We start from the raw sequence: 26,416 nt of genomic DNA on the forward strand, positions 1-26,416 counted from the left end.
CTTAACTTCTTCTTTAGGAACTTAGATGCTACACCACTTTAATATTGATATTGCTTCATTATCTATGGTACCCTTTAGCAAGATATAATTTCCCTCCTTATCTCTTTTGATTAGATCAATTTTTTCTTTTGCTTGATCTGAGCTATCTGAGGATAAGTACCCCTGCTTTATTTTTTTTTTTATTTCACCTGAAGCATAATAGATTCTGCTCTAGGCTTTTACCTTTAGTCTATATGTAACACTGTGCTTTATATGTGTTTCTTGTAAACAACATATTGTTGTTTACTGGTTTTTAATCCAGTCTGCTATCCACTTGTGCTTTATGGGAGAGTTCATCCCATTCACATTTATGGTTAAAATGACTAATTCCATATTTCCTGCCATTTTATTAGCCCCAAATTATATTTTTCTCTTTCCTTTTCCCCTTTCCCTCCTCCTCAGTATTTTACTTATGAATACTATTTGCCTCAAGCAGTCCTCCCCCTTTAAAGGCCCTTCCTTTTTCTTATACCTTATTTCTATTTTCCCTTCTATTTAGCCTATCCTTCCCTTTTGCCCTTTCCCCTCCAACTTTTCTGTAATGTGAGAGAAGTTTCTTGGTGGAACCAAATATGTCTAATATTCTTTCTTTGAGCCAAATCTGATGAGAGTAAGATTCACACAATGTTCATCACCCTCCTTTCTTTCCCTCAGTTATAATAGATTTTCTTTGTCTCTTCCTGAGATGTAATTTCCTTCATTTTACCTCCATTTTCCTTTTTTTCTGATGCATTCCCCTTTCCATCTCTAGTTTCTTTTTTATAACAGTAAAATCAAATTATACATGCACTATGTATACCCATAACAGAAATAGAGTTCTCAAGAATTTTTTGCTTTTTATCTTTTTATGCTTCTCTTGAGTTCTATATTTGGATGTCATATTTTTTGTTCAGCTCTGGTCTTTTCATCAGAAATAAATGGAATTCACGTGTTTCATTGAATGTCCATCTTCTTTCCTGAAAGAAAATGTTCAGTTTAGCAGGGTAATTTATTCTTGGCTGCATTCCAAGTTTCTTTGCCTTTCAGAATATCAGATTACACACTCTTTGATCCTTTAAAGTAGAAGCTACTAGGTCCTGAGTAATCCTTCTTGTGGCTCCTTGGTATTTGAATTATTTCTTTCTGGCTACTTGTAATATTTTTTCTTGGTCTGATCATTTTGTAATTTAGCCATGATATTCCTTGGGGTTTTAATTTGGGTGTCTCTTTCTAGGAGGTCTTTGGTGAATTTTTTTAATGATTATTTTATCTTCTGATTCTATGACAGCTGGACAATTCTCGATGATTTTCTGAAAAATATCTAAGCTCTTTTATTCATCATAGTTTTTGGGGTATCCAATAATCCTTAGATTGTCTCTCCTAAATCTATTTTCCAGGTCAGTTGTTTTCCCAATGAGGTATTTTACATTTTTTCTATTTTTTCATTTTTTTGATTTTGCTTGACTGATTCTTATCTCATTGAGTCATTCATTTCCATTTGTTTAGTTCTGACTTTCAGTGAATTATTTTCTTCATTTATTTTGTTTTACTTCTTTTTGTATTTATCCAATTGAATTTTTAAATGACTTGTTTTGTTCTATGGAATTTTTTTTTCCATTTCACAAATTCTGTTTTTTTAAGGAGTTATTTTCTTTTTTTGTTTCACAAATTCTGATTTTCTGGGATTTTTTTTTCTTTTTTGACTTTAATCAAAATTTATCTTTTAATGAGCTATATGCCTTTTCCAAACCCTCTAGCAAAGCTTTCATTTCCTTTCCCTTCTAGCTCTTTTCTTTTAGCTCTCTTTTAAGATCCTTTTAAATTTCTTCTAGGAGAATTTTGTGTGATGGGGACCAGTTATATTACCTTTTGGTAATATAACAATCTGCCTTTACTCTCCTCGGGGTTTGAAATTTGTTCTTCTCTTTTACCATAAAGCTGTCTATGGTCATAGTTCTCTTTACTTTTTTACTCATTTTTTTTAAAAAAGTTAAGGTCTGCTTTTTAGGGTGAGAGAGGTTTTCCTAGCTTCCTCTACAAGCAATGGCTTCCTCTATAAGTGGCTGTGGTTGCACTAGATCAGTGCTGACTCACTCCTGGTGCTGGGTAGGCATGGCCAGGTCTCATGAGATTCTGGCATTCATTATTAACCTTTTGTATTTGTGTTGGATGTTTTATAACTTCTCTGCTGATTTACTGGCTTGCAACCAGGGCAGAGTGGCCAACACTGCTATAGATTCTTGTAGATTCCTCCCCACATATTCTCCACCACATGAAGTCCACACCACCCTGTGGAGTCCACACCACCCTGGGACTTTGTGCTGTCTGTACTGGCATTTGTGCTCAGTTGCTTGTACTTGGCTGCCTCCCTCCCATTTTCAATTGAAAAAGACCTTTTCTGGTGATCTTCAAAATTATTTTCTGCTGGTAATTTCTTATACTCTCAATATTTGTGGATTCTGCTAGTCCAGAGCTAATTCAGAGGCTGGATTTGCTAATTAGTCTGAGTTTTGTAGGAAAAGGTCAGAAAGAAATGTATGTCATCTCCATCATCTTGGCTCCACCCTTGGAAGTCCAGTCTTGCCTCTTAAAGCCAGCTAGGCCTTAGGAGTTTTCTGTTACTGCTGAAATGGACATTTTTCCACTGATAAAATGAATATGGCACAAAGAATATGATGGAAGGAATGTCTAAATACAAATAAAATCCATAGGGAATTCTCCTAAACAGGAGTTCTTAACTTGGGATTTGCGAGTTAGGTTCTTAAAATCTTTTGAAAATGCCAACATAATTGGTTTCCTTCGCAAACCTTCATATTTCATTTGATGCATTTGAAAACAAGATTTTGACAAAGGATCCATGACACAGGAATGATTAAGAATATTTAAGTTTTTACTCAACCAAAACCAATGCCACCAAAATTAAAAGGAAGGTAGAAAGGTGGGGGGAAATTAGAAAGGGGGGGGGGGAATTTTTCAGCAAGTATCTCTAATAAGGCCCTTATTACTCAAATATTTAGAGAACTGAGTCATTCACCAATTGATAAATAATCAAAGGATATAAAAAGGATATTTCAGAGAAATCAAAGATGTGTACAGTCATATGAAAAAATTATTTAAGTCATTATTGATTAGAGAGGTGAAAATTAAAACAACTCTGAGATACCATTTCATACTTCTCAGGATGGCTAATATTATAGAAAAGGAAATAAAAAACACTAGAAGGTATGTGGGAAAACTGAGACACTAATGGACTATTGGTGGAGTTGTAAACAGATCCAAACAATCTGAAGAGTAATTTGGAAATATGCCCAAGGGACTATCAAACTGTGCATATCCTTTGATACAGCAATACCACTGCTAGGTCTGTATACCAAAGACATCCCCCTGAAAGAGAAAAGAACTTATTTGTACAAAAATATATATGGCAGTTCTTTTTATGATGGGTAAGAATTGGAAAGTCAATTGAGGAATGACTGAGCAAGTTGTGATATATAAATATAATGGAATATTATTATTCTACAAGAAATGACAAGCAGGATGATTTCAGTAAAACCTTGAAAGACTTACTGATGCAAAGTGAAATGAGTAGAACCAAGAGAATGTTGTTTATAATAGCAACAATATTCGATGATGAAGAACTGTAGTACAGTAACCCAAGACAATCTCAAAGAACTCCCAATCCAAGACAATTCCAAAAGACATCATGATGAAACATGCTATCCACCTCCAGAGAAAGAACTAATATTGTTTGAATACAGACTGAAGCATACTTCTTTTTACTTTCTTTCTTTCTTATTCAAATCTTCTTTACAAAGTGACTAATATGGAAATATTTTACATGACTGTATATATGTAACCTATAATGGATTGATTAGTATTTCAAGGAGAAGGCAGAGGATGAAAGGAAGAAGAGAGAGAATTTGGAACTCAAAATTTAAAAATGAACCCAAATGTTTTAACATGAAATTTGAGGAAAAAATAAAACATAAAAAGAACCCTGGCTCTAAGTTTGATTCTATTTATGAGATTTAGATAATCAGCATATTTTGACTGTCTTTATCAACATTTATAAGTTGGATAAATGAAATGTTTTTATTTCTCCTCCGAAAGAAATAAGAAATATGTGCTTTTCATAGTCCTTATAGCTTCAGATTTCTTTCTTCCCTCATGTGCACATACCCTTACACATATATTACATGTCCAGTCCCAAAGGAGCATTGTGCGTATATGAATAACATTTTATAGTTAAAATATACATGTGTATGCAAATATAATGTGCACAAGATAATATATGTATAATGTATATGTAAATATATACACACAGAAATGTATTCTTTATTGAAAATCTTTTATTTCTCATATACAATATTGGCATATACATCAGTTTCTTTTTTTTTCTAATTATTTAATTTCTGTTAGTGAGAGGCAACCTGATATTGTGGATAGAGGGTTAGGTGTGGAATCAAGAAGACTTGGATCCAAGTTCTGCTTCTTTTACCTATTAGCAAGTCACTCAGTCTTTCAGAGCTCCTAAGGCTAAATATTATCTTGTAGGCATATAGTAGTAATAGCTACTATTTATACAGTGATTTGAGGTTTACAAAATATTTTCTAAATATTATCCTATTTTTATTTTCACAACTATCCTGGGAGATAGATTTTATTGTTATCCTGGTTTTACAGATGAGGAAATCAAGGTAGGCAGAGGTTAATCATCTTGTCCAGTGTCACACAGTTAATGAGATATGAGGCCAGATTGGAAGTTAGGTCTTCTTGACTCCACATCCAGTTATTAAACATACACACAGTGTCTAGAATGTAGTAGATGTAATAAATGTTTACTTATTGATTCTGAATAACTCCCTAAATAAAATTCCAAGTTTCCTTCAAAAAAGAAGAAAAAGAAAATCCCACTACAATATATATGAAAAATTATTTAAAAATTATTTGTGATGGTTATTCTCATGATCGTGTTGATGAGCTTTTGAGTCTCTGCCCTTTTTTAAAGCAACAGTGCATACTCACATCTCTGTATGTGTACATATATAATAGATATATGTATGTGTGCTATATTGGTATTGTATAATATTAATAGATATTTACATTATATGTGATATATTAAACATTATATAGAAATTTTTAATCTTGAGAGATGTAATATAGGCATGTTTATATTTCTTTGGTTCATGGACTGCTGTGGCTAAAAAATTTATTGCTTGATGCCCAATTATTAGTGATAGGCCTTTCCATACTTAACTAGGCTAGTCTTCAAACAGATCATAAGAGACTTAAACACTTTTAAACATTTTAGAAAAAGCTATAACTTACTCTTAAACTTAGGATCATCTTGCCCATCACAAAAAGGCCCCCAACCAGTATTTTGTAAATGTTATCTAAGGGATATAATGATCAATTTCAGACCTATTTCTATTTAACTAACAAAATAATTGATAAGGAAAGACATGCTTTATGAAGAGGTTAATCTATTTTATCCAAATTAATTTTCATATGAACCAAGGAAAGAACATTTTATGAGGATAATAGATTACTTTTTATGCTTAATCAAATTAATTTTCATAAATTCTAACATTTCAAGGAATTTTTTATTGGAGCCTGTCAATGGCTTGAAATAAAAACTAATATTTGTATAATGCTTTAAGATTTCTAAAGTGATTTACAAATACTACCTTAATTTATCCTTAAAATAACACTGGGAGGTAGATGTTATTATTATTCCAATTTTGCTGATGAAGACACTGAGACAGATGAGTTAACTGACTTGCCCAGGGACATATATCTTCCTGATTCCAGGTTCAATCCTCTAGCCATTGCATCACTTACTTGCCTCTAAAATCTAAGATATTGGTCAATATGAGATTCCATTTAGGGACATTTATTGAGAATAAGTTAAAGGAAGTCTCATCATATTATCCTGAGATTCCAATGTTAATATTTCCCTTTAAATTATTTATTCATCTCTTAAAAATAATCTGAAAATCTATATCCTCCCTTTACAATGAATACTAAGTCAATTCTAAAGTAAAATATAGGGCTCCTAATTGTGTGAATAAAGTAACACATTAAATAACAATTTATCTCTTCAAAAATATAATTTAAGACAAGGGATATTCTCTACTCCCAACAGTGGGATTCCATACTAACTAGTTTCTTTCTTGAGAATACAGTAATTCAGAAGTATCCCCCCAAATTTTTCAAATCTTTACCCCTTGAGATATTATAGGGGTCCTCAAACTACGGCCCATGGGTCAGATACAGCAGCTGAGGACAATTATTCCCCTCACCCAAGGCTATGAAGTTTCTTTATTTAAAGGCCCACAAAACAAAGTTTTTGTTTTTACTATAGTTTGGCCCTCCAACAGTCTTGAGGGACAGTGAACTGGCCCCCTATTTTAAAAGTTTGAGGACCTCTTTAGTATATATTTTTGGTTCATTGTCTAAGAATGTCTAAGAATGAATGATCTGAACAGGAATTCTCTATTGGAGCTTTACATGAATTTTCCATTGTGATTTAGAAAAAGAATGCAGCTTTATATCCACATGTTTTTGGTTGAGTCCAAATAGTTTCCTATTATGCACTTTTCAATAGATTTTGAGAAACTTCTGTGTCGGGAAATATTACATATGTTCTCTGTTTTTTCTCTTCCTGGTTGTGTAGTTGCATTAATGGACATATCTCCCCTCATAAATATTCCCATCAAAGTGGCCCTGCTGGGGACTCTAATGAAAAATGAATGATTAGGTTGGTTGGATTATCCTCTGTAACTGTTCTGGCAAAGCTTTACAGAAAGAATAGGTTTGGAGGCCAGGGTTCCAGTAAAGAGTATTTGAATCACATATCTTTGTCTCATCTTAGACACACACACAAAAATAAAACTTTACCACTTTTTCCATGAGCAAAACAAATATTGGTTATGCATTTTGATGCCAAAGTATGAAAAATTGATAGGGTAGGGAAAAAGTTACAAAATAGATTAGATTACACTTTTTGGTTACGTAGAATAAAGAGGAAAAATCATTCCTTTGTAAATTAAGTATTAAGAGATGCAAGGATTAATAATTAGCATTCTGTTGCCGTTCCATATCCCTTTAGAATGTCTATAGCACAACTTAGATTGTATAAAAGTGGAAAATAATTAAGACAAATAAAAAAAATACAAAGATAATTTTTTAAATCTCCCTTTGGAAATTTCAAACTTTTATACTTTGTAGAAACTTTGTGTTGTGACTGTTAATAGAAAAAAATAAATTTACATATCATATCCCTTGTCTTCTCATTCCTGATATGCTGCTAAGGCTGTCATAGTCAGTGTAATGCTCAAAAATTCATAGGCAATCTGGGTGTGAAGAAATGTGCCTGAAATCTCTACTACCAGTACAACTGAGGCTAGTGGCTAGTCTGAGTTCTAGAGTTTTGAGGCACAGTGGTCTCTGTTGACCAGTTATCTGCACTAATTTTAGCACCCATATTGTGAACTTCTGGCATTGTGGGACTACCAACTGCCTCAAAAAGGGGGCAAACCAAATGAAGTCAGAAATAGGGCATGTCAGAGCTTCTTTGATGATCCCTAGTGCCATTAGGCTCCTAAAAGTGGCTGTTATACTTTTATCCTGATCAAGATAGGGTGACTTTGTTTTAGGAAAAATAAATACTAAAAAATAGTAACAGAATTGAAGGCAAAAAGAAGGATCTGAAACTATTGCTGTTTTTTAGAAGCTCTGAACTTATTTAAATTTGGCAATCATAAACTTCCCCAGATATTTCACTAGTTCAGAGACCTGAATAATTTCAGTATCAATGTTGGAGTTACAGATCAAATCATATGAACAGGTTTTGTCTCAAAACAGGCTGAGTTCAACATCAAAGAAAACGTTTGTCTTCCTCCCTTCTGTGATGTATCCATATCACAAAGTATGTAGAATTCTCAGTAAATGGTAAGCAAAATTAAATTGTGATAAGGTTCATCCTTTGATTAGGGAAAAAACCTCACCAAAAACTAAATGTGTAGTAATCAGAAAATTGGAGCATTTGTAGTAGTAGAATGCTGATAGTGATGGGAATATACCAAAGGCCACCTACTTTAAAAAAGTAAACCTTAAACTTTGTATCTCAGAGACCTATATAGTAGAAAAACAGGTCTTATGAAATGCACCTGTCTTTTGTATATCAGACTGTTGCTCTTTCTCTTAGACAACAGGAACAAAAGCAGATCTCTTCTTAGATAAATTGGATGACATATGCTCAACTTTCTGCTTTTGAACATAGAAAACTTTTCCCCCTAGTATTGTGGATTCCCCATAAATAAGGAAGAATTCTTTGATATTTACTCAATTGCAATGTCTTTTCTTGACTTAAAATTATTTATCCTCTGGATGTGGCTCTCTTCAACAATAAGATTATTCAAACCAGTTTCACTTGTTCAGTGATAAAGAGAGCCATCTACACCTAGAGAGAAGACTGTGGGAACTGAGTGTGGACCACATCATAGGATTTTCACTGTTTCTGTTGTTTGCTTGCATTTTGTTTTCTTTCTCAGTTTTTTTCCTTCTTAATCCATTTTTCTTGTGCCCCAAAATAGCTGTATGAATATATATACATATATTGATTTAACATATATTTTAACATATTTAACATGTATTGTACTACCTGCCTTCTAGGGGTGGGGGTGGGAAGAAGGAGGGGAAAATTTGGAACAGAAGGTTTTGCATAGGTCATTGTTGAAAAATTACCTTTTTGTAAATAAAAAGCTTTAATAAAATTTTTTTAAAAATTATTTATCTTCACATTTGGAGACACAAGTTTCATCTCAGTTTTGTGCAGGCCAGTTCCATGGCCTGATGTTAGGATTCAATATGTTGAAAGCAAGAGTATGACCTTGTCTCTTTGGAAAGGTTATATTTAAACTTGCCTTGTGTTTTTTTGTTCTCCATTTCCATTACTTTCTATGTTAGATTATTTTATTGCCCCAATATTTTCAGTACTTGTATCTTTCTCTGAAAGAGGAAAGTGAAAGGAAAATTTGAGATTGAGGATTAAAATGGGCCATTTTGGAGAAATTATTTATGCAAATAAAATGAGAGGATTTAAGAAATGAAACCTGATATACAATATGGCACATAGCTACCTTTCATTTTGCAAAAATCAACAATGATAAGGAAATTAAAACCAAAGAAAAAAATATATACTATGATAAAGTTGAAATTTTAATTTCAAAAGAATCAGGAAATTCAGAGTTCACTTTCCTAAAGAAACAACTCTGACATAGGTTACACATTTATTACATACTTGGGGCATTTATCCTCCATATAAAAAAGAATTGTACTTTGTTCTTCCTTCATCGAAGTCCCAAAAGAATTTTCTCACATCACTAAGCTGATATTTTGAATCTGTATTTTGCACTGTATCTCTTTTAGTAGAGATACTTGATTGCTATGCATTAAATTCCTGCATATTGTGGTTTATGTGAGGAAAATTTCAACTCAAATTCTCTCATCTTTAAGGAGTCTATAAAAGCTTATTATTGAAATAGACAGATAAGGCTGTCTAATATGCCAAGAACTGTGGTAAGGATTAAGTTTACAAAGTTAAGCAAGCAAGACTGCCATTGTCCTCAGAGGGCTTATATTTTAATGAGATAAGTATACATAAAAGAGACCTGGGGAAAAAGAGGAAAGGAGAGGTAGAAGTAGAGAGAAATATGATATGATTATGAGTCAGTATCCTGGAAGTGAGTGGCTTTAGTCAAACAAAATAAGACAAAGGTCACTTCTCAGGGCTCTTAACCACACTGATGGCAAAATTCAAAGATTCTGTGAGGAAGAGATAAGGATGATGGTCAGAATGAGGTGATATGACTTTTGGATGTAAATTAGAGTTCTGGGTCCAGGCAAAATAAAACAAAAGATCAACCTTTTAATGTAATAAAAAACCATAGAAATCAAAATCAAGATAGTGTTGGAAACATCCAAAACCTTTATTTTCTATGAATGAAACCTTTCTCAAACTATGACAAACCCAATTCTCAGAGCATCATAAATCTGTCATTTATCTACTTGTTCCTTTAAAATATAAGGAAATTGTTGGAGCAAATTTACATCCCAGAATTGAGCCCACTTTGTGACTTAGACACTTTCTTAGAGTTCAAAGTTATACAATTTTAAGTTAGTCTTTTGGGAAATCATTCAGAATTGGTGTGATGAATTAATAACTGGTGAGATCAGAAGAGCATTATTTGGCTAGCATGAAGCAGAAAGCAGTCAAATAGGTACCATCCCAGAGAATAGAAATCTTCTTTTGGGGATTTTCCCAGTTATCATTTTCACTTCTTCAATGCTAATATACAGTGTGAAACAATGCTGCTAGATTCTTTTTCAAGGACATGAGATCAAACCACACTTTTTTTTTTTCACATTTAGTGTAAAAGAAATAAGACAATGGCAGTCTTGCTTGCTTAACTTTGTAAACTTAATCCTTACCACAATTCTTGGCATATTAGACAGCCTTATCTGTCTATTTCAATAATAAGCTTTTATAGACTCCTTAAAGATGAGAGGAATTGAGGGCAATTGAACCATCTACCTCTTAAAATTTTGTCCAAATATCCAAAACACCCCTAGCAAATTAATGAAATGTCCAGAGGGAAATTAACTTTACTAGTTGTCACTCAGTACTATGTTATCTCTCTGACAGAGATTTTTTTTTACCAGAATTTCATTTAGTAATCATGTAAAAGTAACATAATTCATCCTCAATGATAAATAGTGCAAGCTTCCAGATTTGAATATCACAGAATTTATATCATTTGTATATTGAATATTTGTGTATTTGTACATATACATTTGTATATTGAATATTTTGTACCTGGATTTCTTAATTCAGAAAAGTAAATTCACTCACATAATAGAATATGGCTGTCATACCAATCCTTGTTCATTTCTTCTCCCTATCCTTAGTTTATCTTCTGACAGTTTCTGCTATGTAGATTAAAGTAATTCACTAACTGAAATCCATTTTGCATTGTATAATAATCCTTCTCCATCTAGTCTTCCTTAGCTGGGAACCATTTCAATCAAATTCTAGGTATATTAATCTTTTGTTATACAGTCCATTACAATAGTCTTTTTGGAATGTGCTCTGTAATCAGGCAAGAAGAATCAGAATACTATATTAGCGGCTAGCTCAGTGGATTTCATGGCTCAAGATGCCACTTTTGTTTTTCCAATATAGTTTGATTTTTGTCAACCAGCCAAAAAGTTATAACTAACGTTTCTTAATCTTTTTTACCATATTTCAGTGACTTCCACTACCTAACTTTCTATATGTTGGAGAGGCCATTGTCCATGGTATAGTGTCTATCATAAGTATATTCTTACAAAAAATCATTTCTGCTAGTTATGTACAATGATATTCCTATTAGAATAAAATGGAGACATACTATATATTTGAACAAACAATATTTGCTTATACCACTGCTTATATATTACAAAAGGGTTTTTTATAAGGCTAATGCCTAATATAATGCATAAGATAGTAGCCAATTCAACTCAATATATTTATCAAATAGTGCTGAAGAAACAGATAATGTGCTCTCAAGAAGCTTAAATCTAGTAAGAAAAATGCTCAAATAACTTCAGTTAAAATTAGAAAAAGTTAATGTTTGCACATATTCATTTGAATGTTGCCTCTCTGAATTAGACTGTGAGCTACTTGAGGGTTAGCACTATGTTTGCCTTTCTTTGTAACTCCAACTCTTAGTATAGTGTTTGGTGCAGAGTGGATACTTTCTAATAATAAGTACTTGTTGACTTGACTTGTATGGATTTTTGAGGGAATACAGGTTATTAATGACTATTAGCTTCTCAATTGTGTAAGTGGCTAGAGTAATTGGGGAAGTTAAACTATAACATGGACAGAAGACAGAGATTACCATTATCTGTTGCTATAAAGTCTTGCTATAAATCCTCAATCCAATAGGTTTGAAGACCTGCCTTCTTTCTCTACTCATCTCCAAAACCATTCTTTACCTTGCTATTAAAATTATCTTCATTACATATAGGAGCATCATTTCAACTCCTTTACTCAAAACCTTATTATCCACTAAGAAAAGTTCAGATTGTTTTATTTATCATTCATGGCCTTCCATAATCTAAAGCCACCCTATCTTTTCTGTCTTACCTCCTAATCTTTATCTTCGAATGCAACCTACACTTCAGCCAAACTGGACCATTTTTTCTTCCCCATACATGCCTTAACTTTCCATCTAGGCAGCTAGATAGAGCAGGTAGCTAGATGATAGACTAGGTGATTCCAGACATGGAATCAGGACGATTCATCTTCCTGAGTTCAAATGAAGCCCTCAGATACTTACTAGTTGTGTGATCTTGGACAAATTGCTTAATCCTGTTTGCCTCAGTTTCTTCATCTGTAAAATGACCTGGAAAAGGAAATGACAAAGTACTGCACTATCTTTGCCAAGAAAACCCTATATGTGGGTTATGAAGAGATAGACATTACTGAAAAATGATTGAACAACAACAAACTTTTGCTCATCATCTCTCTATCAAGAATCTTCTCTCCAAGTAAATTCTATATTTTTCCCTTAAAGCCCAACTCCAATGCTATATATTTCAATTTCCAATGCTAATATATTTCAGTAAAACTTTCCCAATTCCTTTATTAGAAATTCTCCATTTCTCCATTCCTCCATCCCAGGTCTTATGTAACATTTTTCTTATAACTCTGTTATGTACTTTTACCAAGAAAATGAGTAATTTTGTTACATTGTACATGTATAAGAATAATCATATAGTGTTATATCTCACTACAAAGCTATACTATGAGGACTAGGATGACATTTTATCTCAGTATTATATTTTGCTCACTCTCTGCACATAGTGGACACCTAATATATTTTGAGTTGGATCAAAGTCCTGGAATATCAGAGTTTGGAAGAGATCTTAGAATTCACTTGGTGTAGCATCCTTGTTTTAAAGATAAGGAAATTATGGCAGAAACTAGGCATTGATCCACACCTAACACCATATACCACGATAAGGTCAAATTGGGTCCGTGATTTACATAAAGAGTGATACTATAAGCAAATTAGAAGAACATAGGATAGTTTACTTTTCAGATCTATGGAGAAGGAAGGAATCTGTGACCAAAAAACTGGAACTCATTATTGAACACCAAATAGATAATTTTGGTCATATTAAATTGAAAAGTTTTTGTACCACAAAATTAATGTGGACAAGATTAGAAGGGAAGCAGTAAATTGGGAAAACATTTTTATATGTAAGGGTTCTGATAAAGGTCCCAATTCTAAACTATGTAAAGAATTAACTCAAATTTATAAGAATTTAAGCCATTGTTCAATTGATAAATGGTCAAAGGATATGAACAGACAATTTTCAGATGAAGAAATTAAAACCATTTCTAGGCATATGAAAAAATGCTCTAAATCACTATTGATCAGAGAAATGCAAATTAAGACAACTCTGAGTACCACTATATATCTCTCAGATTGGCAGGAAAAGATAATGACCAATGTTAAAGGAGATGTGGGAAAACTGGAACACTAGGTATATTGTTGGTGGAATTGTGAATGGATCCAGCCATTCTGGAGAGCAATTTGGAACTATGCTCAAAAAGTTATCAAACTGTGCATATCCTTTGATCCAGCAGTGTTTCTACTAGGCTTATATCCCAAAAAGATCTCAAAGGAGGGAAAGGGACCCACATGTGCAAAAATGTTTGTGGCAGCAAATTGTAGTGGCAAGAAATTGGAAAATGAGTGGATGCCCATCAGTTGAAGAATAGCTGAATAATTTATGGTTTATGAATGTTATAGAATATTATTGTTCTATAAAAATGATCAGGAGTATGATTTTAGAGAGGCTTTAATAAAAAAGAAAGAAAAGGAAGGAAGAGAAAGAGAGGAAGAAAGAGAGAGAGAACAAGAGAAAGAAAGAAAGAAAGAAAGAAAGAAAGAAAGAAAGAAAGAAAGAAAAAGAAAGAAAGAAGAAAGAAAGAAAAAAGAAAGAAGGAAGGAAGAAAGGAAGGAAGGAAGGAGGGAAAGAGGGAAGGAAGGAAGAAAAGAAGGAAGGAAGGAGGGAAGGAAGGAGGGAAGGAAGGAAGGAAGGAAGGAAGGAAGGAAGGAAGGAAGGAAGGAGGTAGGGAAGAAAGAAAAAAGGAAAGAAAGAAAGAAAGAAGAAAGAAAGAAAGAAAGAAAGAAAAAGAAAGAAAGAAAGAAAGAAAGAAAGAAAGAAAGAAAGAAGGAAGGAAGGAAGGAAGGAAGAAGAAAGAAAGAAAAAAGAAAGAAAGAAAAGGAAGGAAGGAAGGAAGGAAGGAAGGAAGGAAGGAAGGAAGGAAGGAAGGAAGGAAGGAAGGAAGGAAGGAAGGAAATTGATGTTCACTGAGCTTAAACTACTTGTCCTCAGTCACACTCCTAAATGTATTAAAGTGCAGACTAGAATCTATTATGGTGTGATGAATAGAACACCAGACTTAGAATGAGGAAGTCCTTAATTTAAGACCTGCCTTCTGCCATTTAACTAGTTGCATGACCCTAGCCAAGCTGAATTCTCTGGGCCTCAGTTTCCTCATTCATAAAATGAAAGAGTTGTATTTGATCACTTCTGAGGTCCCTACCAGCTCTAAATATATGAACCTATGATTATCAATTAAGCATACTTTGTTTATTCTTTCTTTTGTCTTGGGGAAGTCATCTGATCACCTTTGGAAGAAAAATGTCACTTCTAATTTTTCCCCTTTTCTACTGCCTTTGAAATTCAAGCACAATCCTTGTTTAGATTTTTAAAGAGTTTTAAAAATTCAGGTCACTTCTAAAAGTATATATGAAAGCATATAGAAGTTTAAAATAACATAAAAAGGAAAAGGTTTCAAAGTTATGCTGGTCTTAAATATTAAGCTTCATCTTCTATAGAAAACCACAGGAGACAACCCTGATTATTAATTCTTTGCTTTCTATCTTATTTTGCTAATGTGGATGCCAATTTAAAGTCTAGCCTTTTAAGATTAAGATTATTGACACTATCAGAATTCAATTTCTTTTAGATTTGCTTCTCAACATCTCTAAATTTCTCTTCTTGATATGGCTGCCTGCCTAAGAAAGATTCATCTCTTTCTCTTATCATAAAAGTTTTGTCCTCTGCATTGACTCCATTCTTGAATGTGTTGGTCTTGGGATATTCTAACTTATCCAAGCCTCTCTGCCTTGGTTTTCTTTAAACTAATTCAGTAGATGGTTCAGACTATTTCCTCCCTCTGAGTAAAGCTTATTTTCTTCAATTCTTACCTTACAATAATGTGTGGGGCCACATGACCTAGAACTATGAAGGTCACCAGAAGATAATAATCTTTTTTCTATTCAAAATTGGACTTTCTCCCATCATGTTCTTGTTTCTAGGTCCCAATTAAATGGAATAACTGACACCAGATTTTGGGGATAATGTATATTTCAGTTTCTTTCTAAAATTCATTTGTCAACTCTGCCCAATTGCTTGTTTTTAAGTTGATAAGTTATTTTCATTTGGATAGATCTAGAATGCCCTCCATTAAAGAATTTTCGAGTTAAAAAGTATCTTTAAAAAAGGAATTAATAACAGACTGTTTTTCCATGAGAGGTAGTGTGAGAAAGTGGATAGAGAATTAAAGTCAAGACCTGTGTTCAAGACTAGATGCTTTCACAATCTACCTATGTACCCTTTAAAAAAAATCACAGAAAATAAATTTCTGTACCACTCTCTTTCCCTTCAATAAAAAATAAAGTTTTCTCCATCACGAAAGGGGAGGACATATTACAATTTAACAATATAAATCATGTTTTTAAAATCTTGCATGACATTTCCAGTTCTTTTACTGGAGCTAATGCAAAAATCAAAAGATTTCATATTTATTTACATACCTAAGATCTTTTCCACCAAAGTTCTGAAAACTTTGGGTAGGAGTGGCTATGCAAATGATTTCTTCTAAGAAGGTCAAAGTCTCTTAAATAAACTGTTTGTCTCTACAACAACATTCTGAGGCAGGCTGGTGTTTTATCACAACCCAGAGGATATAACAAGACATGTGCCTCTTTCTATTACAATGTTGTGAGCATTACTGAGATTACATGTGTTAAGTGCTTCAAGAAGGAAAATTACTTATGGAAAGTTGTATTACATCTTATGCATACAGTCTCCTAAAGTATTTAAAACATTTTTTTTGGGGGGGGTTACAAATTGCTTTAATGAACCGGTTTATTTTTGTGTTCTTTTTCCAAGCCTTGTATTTTTTTTTTCCTACACCCACTCCAAACCATCTGTGTACCAGGCAAGTTTTCTGAGATATAAAACTAAAAGAATATGTCCATTTCACTTATTTGGAAAAGATTGTAGCTAATTACTATAGAGAAAAACCTTAATTGTGGGAAAATGGATTATTCTCTTTGGGTATAATGGAAAGCACATTGGTTTTGGGGTCACTATGCCCTGTGTTTAAGTCATAACTTTAGCACTTAACAGGAGTATGAGTTTGAGGCGAGTCACTTGGGGATAATGATATTTGTACAACCACATGGATGTTATGGGAAAAAATAATTCTCTGTAAGCTGAAAAGCATTCATATAAATGTAAATTATTTATAATTATTCTTATTTTGCTCTCCTCCTTCCTTGTTCCATTTCTTCTGAAACCTGTAATTAATTCAATATTGTCATTATTAGTGGAAAAGACATGTCAATGAACTGTTATGTCTAAACTCATTAACCCTCTGACTTCTCAGACCAAAACTCCCATCCCATATTTTCTGTCATCATATACTCTCCTGAAGTATGTGTTCCACATCTCATATTTATATTTATGTCCACAATACTTAGCATTGTGCCTGATGCCTAGTAAGTGCTTAATAAATCTTTTTACATTCATTCATTATTATTATTTATCTAAGTTAACCACACGTAAAATCTTTTTGACTGGACCACAGTACTGTGACATAGAAAAATAAAACAAAACAATGTCTGCATAAAAAAAGCATAATTCACAGGATGACAACATACCTCAGCAATAATAGGGGAGAACAAAGATCTTAATGCTAGCCTTGTAAATCCACATTTAAACAGTTTCAGTATGTACTACTGTTAGCTCATCCTAAAAATGTATCCATATGGAACTATTTTAACTTGTGAGTATGTTGGGGATCTAAATATGGGGCTATTCATGAAAATTCCTCAGAGAATTTTTTTTCCAGCCCTAATGACCTTATCACCTCTTGCTGTACTTTGGAATGAACCTAACCCAGAATTTGCATTTATCCACTTCATTCCTTTCCTCCACCTTTCCTGTGAATATGAAGTATAATGTAACTAAGTACAGTGAGTAAAGCAAAGAAAACTCATGAGACTTGTCATTTTTGTTTAAGACAAATGATCTAGCTACGGCTTCTATGTGATTAGAAACCCTCACTCTCTTTTCTGCTCTTAGATTGGGGAATGGGAGGAGAGAGCAGAACAGAGTAAATCACAGTGTTGATTATATGTCCAAAATGTACATTTTTTTTCATCTGAGATCTCATTAACATTAATATAAGATAAACTTTAAGTGGAAAAAAAGATGGTTAAGAATAGCCAAATAAAGAACGTATATGGAAAGGGAGAAGTTAGCAACTTTAGTTTGGACTTCTGGTCCCAAATTATTCATTCTTCTGATGTGGGCAAAGGAGGAGTATGTGCTGCTATCTTGGGAAACAGTTACATACACTGTGTACCTGAATGCGATGCAGCATGATATTCAGGTCTAAACAGAGCTTTTTACTCACTAACAAAGAGAGCTTTGGATGTCTGTAGAAAGTCACAGATTTTGACCCATTTTTATTTCCTCTCAGCCAGATTCCTAAAGCTATTCTGCCATTCATTCAGTGAGACCCCCAGAATGTAGTTATAAGTATTAAGTGTGTAAATTTTTTTGGTAATAAGATTAAGGCATCTGAAAACAGCTTCTGGACACAGAAGTTTTCATTGATTTAGAATCTTAAATGAAAAGCATCTTTCCAATTATCTTTCTTCTTCCCATTTCAGAATTTGTTACATTGGAGTTTTTTTTTTAAATGGGCTTTTAGAAAATGTGGTCATTTCTTTTTAGTCATATTCAGATAAGAATGTGAGAAATGGCTTGCTTATTCATTACCATTTCAAAATACTTGTAAAGCTTAACATGCACATGTTAAAATGTTTTAAAATTTAAATTATTTTTGTTAGATAACCCCATTTAAAGCGACATGATTTATCACCATTACTTACATTTCTGGTCCTTCTTATGCTTGTTTGTGTCTGTTTTTATTCTTTGTCACATAAATATTGTGGTTTACATATAGAATTCTTACTTTGTGTAATATCGGGCTAATGAATCACAGATGTAAAGATGCTGGCACATTACCATCTAATAAACTCATATTCCTCTATAAAACAAAAGCAAATTGTACACATCTGTTTTCCGACTCTCGGCATATCTATATTTGTGTACAAGCTATGTTTAAAGGGCTTTTGCTTAAGGAAGAGAAAAAATGAAAGGAGGGTACAGGTCACTCAGAAACCACTGAACTACAACAGTCTTATCAGAATGGAATTTGGCAAAGCTGATAAATTTCCTTTGTTTTGGTCCAATCTAAGCAATACTTCAATAGATAAGAATCAAAGGCAAATAGAGCAATAATGTTACTATCTATAAATGTATCTATCTATCCATTCAAAAATCCATTGAGTTTCTCAAAAGAAATAAAAATCTCCAACTGGGAAGTGGGTGAAAACCAATAAAATAAAGACTCTAGAGTGTAATCTCCTATCTTGGAAACTACTGATTGCCAGGGCCATACATACCAATCTTTCCCAGATAGACACAAAAAGGAGACCAATATTAAGGTGCCAAACAGCCTCTCTTTATCAGTAATCTCAGCAGGAGTTGTTAGCAGAAAGCAAGAGCAAGTGTATGTATGTTTCTGCATCTTTCTCTTTGCTTCCCTGAATCTCTACATCGCTGCCTCTTTCTACTTCCCTCTGCATCCTTCTCCTCTGCCTATGTCAAAACTGGCCATTTATATTTACTCTCCTCTGGGATCACCCGGTAACTAGCCCACTCAGCACTGCTTAGGTGGATCCTCAAGGGATTTAGTGCTGCCTCCTAAGATCTAGCAAGAGGACACACTCCTCACCTTCTCAAGTAAACATCTATAAGACACAACCTCCTGCTTTATTAAAGGGTCATCAAGGCCCTTTTTTACCTCCTGCATTCATCCTACCAGCTGACATGGCATGCATGGCAATTCTCAGAAGGAAAGTCTCTAACACTAGAGAACTTTTATCCTTGTGGAGACCTCTAGAGAAATAAGGGAGGACATAGACATCTGCAGCTCCTTTTGCTATTTAATTCAATATATTTATAAATTATGCTTAAACAACAAAAAAATAAGGATAAGGAGAGGAATTATTTTTGCTGGAGTGCTCCAATTTTGCAGAACACAATACTGGAAAGATGGTAAGAGTAGGGCAAAAAATGTCTCTCATGTCTATCCAATTTAATATCTATAATCGTCTGTTCTTCAGAAAGGAGGAACCAGTGCTATTAGTTCATAAAACTGGTTTATTTCTCTTTTTTCCATTATGATTCTTTTCAGGGGGATGTCCCTGCAAAATTTTTATCTGGTCTCTTCTCATAATTAAGGGTTCTGAACAGCATTTTGTTCTTTTAAAATATGGGACTTTTGAAAAATTACATATACTTAACTAGAGTATAAAAGTCCAACCCTGCCATAGACATGTTCACAATATAGATGAAAGCCATTGATAGCATTCTCAGTTCTTCGAGCAAGAGAAAACAGGCTTTTTGAATTGGGAGTAATCATATGATATGAGAGGGATATTTTGAAGCACAGGTGGGAACACTAAACATGTCAGACTCATTGAGTCTTGTCTTGAGCACTGTTTCTAATCTGACCATGTTCACTGTGTGTTATTGTCCATTTTTAGAAAATGGATTGTGGATTGTATGCTCTATGTCTTTGAGTAAACAGAACATTGCTACCATTATGTAATAATACGTTGGTATTCAGCATAGGCCCCATAGCCATCCATGGAAAACCTTCTGCAATTAGAATTCTAGAAAATTGTCCATCATAAATGAATCTAGTAGTAGTCCATATGCCCCATTGGGCATATTGCTTGTTCTGTTTGTCCATTAGTGCAATGTTTGTGTGATGGTTTCTGTCATGTTGTTTTGGTGCCCATGCTGTATCTGTAGGGTCTGCCAGGCTTCCCCACAGTTGCGGCTCTGCACAGTAATCAGATACTCACCTTCAAGGTTTGTGGTTGAATCATATGCCTGCTCAGCCAGGTTTCTCAATCAGCATAAGAATGTGTGCAGACAGTTAACTGGGCTCTTGAAAGTCAGTTACTTCATCTGTCTCTGGGAATAAAAGCTATCAATGCATGGAGATTTTATTCTAAGTTTTTAAAATAAAATTTTCTTAGATGAAGATTCACCTTAAATAACTCATTACGAGTAATGTGATCTTTGAATACCCTACATTTTTATTCAGTCCTAATTTTGTGGGATTGTAGTGCTTCAGTGTTCTTATCTGTGTGTTCTAACACCCAGGTGACTAAACTATTGTAAGAGCTTTTGGCCTTCAGTCATCATTAAAATAGCATAAGAGTTCATGCAACGTTATGCTGGTTGAAAATCCTGCTGAAAAATTGAACTGGTACTTTGTCCTTGGAACCTCTACTTGTAGAAAAGCAAAGAAGAGCATCTGGAGCTGTGGGATAAAACCGATTTAAAACAAAACAAAACAATCCTAATATCTCTGGACTAAATAACTGTTTAAAAAAATTTTTTTTTTTTTTGCATTTAAAAACTTAATCTTATGACCATGCTCCATAGCTTTATTCTTTTCAACAATCAGGCTGGGGTTCTAGTGTAAGACAAATACTGGTTCTTTTTTTCTTCTATTATTAATTTTGATAAGTCTAATGCTTGTATCTTTCTTTCTTTCTTGGGCCTTCTGATGTCTATTCCTCAACTCTCTCACCTCTGAACTTCAACCTTTGACCTCAACTGCCTGATCAGATGGTGTTTCCTAAAATCAATCATGGGTTTCTCTCTGCTGATCAGCAGCTCATTAAACGCCGCCTCATTAAGGTAGTGCTGCATCTGTCTAAAGTCTGTTTCTTCTTTACTTTTAATTATTACTCTGCATGCTTATATTATAGCTCTTAATGGTGGAGTGTTGTCTTGAAAACATTCCAAAGGAAAATAATTTTAATAAGCTGTATTTGTAGAATATTTGTAAGATGAAAGATGTTGCACTATGGAATGCACTATGGAAAGAGATTGCTCTTGGAGCCAGGGCACCTGGGCTGAGATCTCAATTCAAGCTCATAATAACTGTGACTTTGGTCAGGTCATTTAATTGATCCTCAGTTTCCTCCAATATCCTTCCCAATCTCAAACTTATCATCCTATGATATAGTTGAGTTTCCAAAGAAAAATTAAAAGAAATTAAAAGATTTTACCATATTTTTCCTTCTTTTCTTTTTTTTCTCCATAGTTTATTTATTACAATTTAAGTCAGTAAGAGATGTTTTCAGAACCTTCTGCTTCTAGAAATTAAGAAGTCATTTTGAACTAAGCTAAGAATGACTTAATATTTTTAAGGAAAGATCTTTGTGTGTGTTATTTATCGATTCCCTAACTATGAAATGCATCTGCCTAAAGTGCAATTCCAACTATTTGTTTTATTGACACTATAAGTAAAGTATAAAATTAAAAACAAGCTGATGCAGCATTGTTCTTGTGGACTTATTCCAAAGGAGTAGATAACTTTGCTTTCAAGCAAAGTGATTATGATGTAATACTGTTCCCAAGGGCCTGGCCTGGCCAAGCCACTTGAGTACTTGTCTGTTTTACTGCATCAAGTCAGCTCACATTGTATGAAATATGTCCTTCCTGTGGTCAGACAAGTAACTAGCAGGTATGCCTGTTTTATGTCCCTCTAGGATTCTTTTTACCATTTGGTTATGTGAATCATTTGAGCCAAAAAGTAGTGGAGAAAGCAAATTTTTAAAGAATGATTGAAAGATGCTTCAGCACATTGTCCTGTATGATCATTTGTGTATCTCTTCATTTCTTCACTGCAGGGTGACCAAGGACAAGCTGGGCCTCCTGGACCTCCTGGCCCACCAGGACCCAGAGGGCCTCCTGGGGACACAGGGAAAGATGGTCCCCGGGGGATGCCAGGAGTACCTGTGAGTACTCTCTTTTTGCTTTTTGAATCACAAATTCCCAAAACTTTTTATGAAGAGTGACTTTTTCTAATTTTTCTAAAGCATTCCTGATAATCATTAGACCTGGGCATGGGATAAGGTTCAGGTTGTGGGGATATATGATGGAAAGAAGAGAAATGATTAAGATGTATAATTGAAAAATCTCTAAGTAGAGCAGAAGCCAGGTGCTGCTGCCAGCCACAGCCTTCTTTCCCTTGTTGGCCTCAGTAGGAACCAGAGTGAGTGCAGAGAAGGGGTAGCAACTGATTTGGAGTTCTACCAGATCAGGTTTGAGAAGGAATGGTGAGCTACATGTTTCAGTGTCTGTCTTCCCATAGCTGAGAATGAACTAGACTTGTATGGTATAAAGTATGGTCCTAGAAGTCTGTCTAGCAATGAAAACCCATCAATGAAAAACATAGAGTGGTCCCCAAATTTTAGACTAATATAAAGTGCTGTAGCTTAAAATCATTAAGACTTTGGGGACACTTGTATACCATGTTGTAAGTGATAAATGATTTTTTAAAATTCCATTATAGCATTGTTCACTATGAACTACAAATGAATCAAGTGGAAGTTTGTTTGGTTGTGTGCCTTATTATTTTTTTTAAATTTCAAGTCTAATGCAAAAATTCTGAGCAAATTTTCTTATGAATGCTATTTCCCATGTTTAATGATACTATTAATTCTTTCATGTAATTCTATTAGGAATTCACTCTTAGAATATGGTGAACTAACCCAAGGCATAGTACTAGTGAAGTTACTCTACCATTAGAAGGAAAAATTCACAATTCTAAAAGCTCAATTCTTATGATTTATTTTTCTCAGAATAATGCTCCAAATGAGTCATCATCTAAAGAAACTTCATTTTTGTAAATTGTGTATTCTTTGGTGCTTTGCTATTAGGAAGGTCATGTGAATTATGGAAAGTGATAGTTTAGGAGTCTGGTCACACTTAATATTTGTGTGATTTTGAATAAGTTACTTTTCTGGGTCTTGATTTTTATATTTATTCAATAAGGTTAGATATCTCAATTCCCTTCTTGCTCTAAATATAATAAATATCTTTTCAAATAGCTTCCCTTTTTTGTTTAACTATATTGATTTCATGCTATGCCTTCTAAGGCTGTATTAGGAATTAAATTCCATTGAAGAATTGTTAAGAAATGAGGATAAAGAGGGAAGAAAAGATTCTCTTATCTACTATAAGAAATTTTGTTTAACCTTATATCAAGGTGAAATAAATAGGAAAGTTCTTTGTGACCTTAAAGTAACATAGAAGTATAAATGCAATGAATGTGTTAAGATAGGAACTGCTTACACATTTCATAAGCCCAAATTTGTAAATTCCATAAATTTAATTAGAAATTTTATTATGGGCTCAGATTTAATTTAGTTGAAAAACTGGTAAATGTTTATAATCCTCAGAAAAGAATTTCTTTTCTTTTCTTTATTATTATAACTTTTTATTGACAGAATATATGCATAAGTAATTTTTCAACATTGACTCTTGAAAACACTTCTCTTTCAATTTTTCCCTTCCTTCTCTCCACCCCCTTCCCTAGATGGCAGGCAGTCTCATACATGTTAAACATGTTAAAGTATATCTTAAATACAATATATGTGTACATATTGATACAGTTCTCTTGTTGCACAAGAAAAATCAAATTTAAAAAGGTAAAAATAAGATGGGAAGAAAAACAAAAATGCAAGTAAATAACAACAGAAAGAGTGTAAATGCTATGTCCACACTCATTTCCTAGTGTTCTTTTCGTTGAGTGTAGCTAGTTCTGTTCATCACTGATCAATTGGAATTGAATTGGATCCTCTTCATTGCCAAGATAGCCACTTCCATCAAAATTGATCCCCATATAGTATTGTTGAAGTGTATAATGGTCTCCTGGTTTTACTCATTTCACTTAGCATCAGTCCATGTAAGTCTCTCCAAGCCTCTCTGTATTCATCCTACTGGTCATTTCTTACAGAACAATAATATTCCATACATTCATATACCATAATTTACTCAGCCATTCTCCAATTGATGGACATCCATTCAATTTCCAGTTTCTAGTCACTACAAAAAGGGCTGCCACAAACATCTTTGCACATACAGGTCCGTTTCCCTTCTTTAAGATCTCTTTGGGATATAAGCCCAGTAGTAGCACTGCTGGATTGAAGGGTATGCACAGTTTGATAACTTTTTGAGTATAGTTCCAAATTGCTCTGCAGAATGGTTGAATCTGTTCACAACTCCACCAACAGTGTCCCAGTTTTCCCACATTCCCTCCAAAATTCGTCATTATCTTTTCCTGTCATCTTAGTCAATCTGACAGGTGTATAGTGGTCTCTCAGAATTGTCTTAATTTGCATTTCTCTGATCAATAATGATTTGGAACACCTAGAAAAGAATTTCTTAAAATAAATTTGGAAGCCATTTAAAAAGGCTAGCTGTTTCCAAAGTTGTTTACTTAATGTAGTTATTTTGCTCAACTGCCTATTATTTTGTTTTATAACATTAATAATAATGACAAAATAATCCTGGATTAGGGTCATCAATTTAGAGCTGGAACTAATCTTTAATGTCATTCTCTTGTGCTCTTCCCTCACTTTACAGATAGAAAGCTAAGGCATAAAAAGTTAAGTCATGTGTCCAAAGTCAATTCTGAACCCATGTTGTCTCATTACAATTCTAGAAATTTTACCACTGTACCCCATTAATTTAAGCAAAAATTAATCATGATAATAAGAATGCCATTGAGCAATTCTTCCTGGAATTTGGGGGTTAATCAGCTATTTTAAGCTGTTTTAAGTTTCAATGTAACTTAAGTTCTAAATAACTTTAATGTATTCAGTTTCTTTTCTCTACATAACAAAGAAATTATTTTTCATGTAGTTTTCTATAATCAGAAAACAGTCCTGAAGCTTTCCTAAAAATTCTTTCAAAAGTCATGTACTCCACTGAATACAAATACAATTTTGAACTATTTAAGGAGACATCACATAAGTGAAAAGTGTTTATTTGAAATTTAGCAAAGACTCTGGTCTCTGATAGAGATAATTGGGTCTTTTTGCACAATTGTCAATGCCCTGAATTTGAAAAAAAAAAAATTCAAATTGACTGCATGGGGACCAAAATATCTACTTCTCCTAAAATACATGGACTTTCTAGAAGATAGATATTCAGAGATTTTTATGCCCAAATTTGCAACTTTTTTTTTCTAATGATGGAGGTTACCAATCTGACCTCTCATTGAGTAGAATATTGTTCTAATTTATTAGTATTAGAATTCCTAATTGCTAGGTCCCTCCATTACATCTCTCTTCTCACCTTGATAAACAGTTATTGTGAGTTGCCATGGATGGAAACTTTATCACCTAAGGGACAGTCTTCTGATAAAGATTTTTTTCTAACTTTTAACTAGATTGGTTCTTGAATGGCATCTATTTTCTGTGATCAGACCCTTTTGGAAACCCTACAAGCTTAGTAGTAGGGTATACCAGAGTTGGATTTTTCTATAGTCCTGCAGAGATTAATTCTTCAAACTGATGAGGCATCAGAATAGAAATAGTGTATAAATACAATTATATAATACGTCACAAAAGTCTTGTTGTAGTTGCAATTTTTAATAGCATTGTGAGCATTGGGTCCCATTGCATTAGCCAATTATTTGGTCATTTGGTCTCTGAGTTACCATTTAACCCATTCACAACTCTTAAGCTGATCTTGTATGGAAAAGTTCCTTTTGTTAAATTAAAGGATTGATTTTTACATATGGCTTGAGTATACTTTTAAAGTAACTCTTTTAAGAGCAATGTTTCTGTATTTGCAATTAGAGTATTTTAGAAAGTAGTGCAATCAGGAAAAAAATGTATTTTCATATGGTTGCCACATGTACATCAATGACTGTTTGCTTTGTTGTGCTTCAGTGGTTGTTGAAACATCATTACTGAATAGGGACATGAACTATACATTTAATATATGTAACACTAATAATATTGATTTTTAAATTCTTTTTTAAGGGTGAACCAGGAAAACCAGGAGAACAAGGCTTAATGGCAAGTATCTC

At 33.6% G+C, this 26,416-nt stretch overlaps 1 protein-coding gene across 1 annotated transcript in view; it reads left to right on the forward strand.

Annotated features, from left to right (window-relative positions):
• The window catches only part of COL25A1 (collagen type XXV alpha 1 chain), a 547,679-nt gene that overhangs the window by 373,412 nt on the left and 147,851 nt on the right, over positions 1-26,416 (forward strand). The window contains exons 8-10 of the mRNA XM_051965978.1: positions 21,154-21,225; positions 22,224-22,331; positions 26,370-26,405. Of these exons, the coding sequence (XP_051821938.1) occupies positions 21,154-21,225; positions 22,224-22,331; positions 26,370-26,405 (216 nt within the window). The remainder of the gene's footprint in view (positions 1-21,153; positions 21,226-22,223; positions 22,332-26,369; positions 26,406-26,416) is intronic.

The sequence above is a fragment of the Antechinus flavipes genome, chromosome 6, assembly GCF_016432865.1.
Source record: "Antechinus flavipes isolate AdamAnt ecotype Samford, QLD, Australia chromosome 6, AdamAnt_v2, whole genome shotgun sequence".
Lineage (NCBI taxonomy): Eukaryota > Metazoa > Chordata > Mammalia > Dasyuromorphia > Dasyuridae > Antechinus > Antechinus flavipes.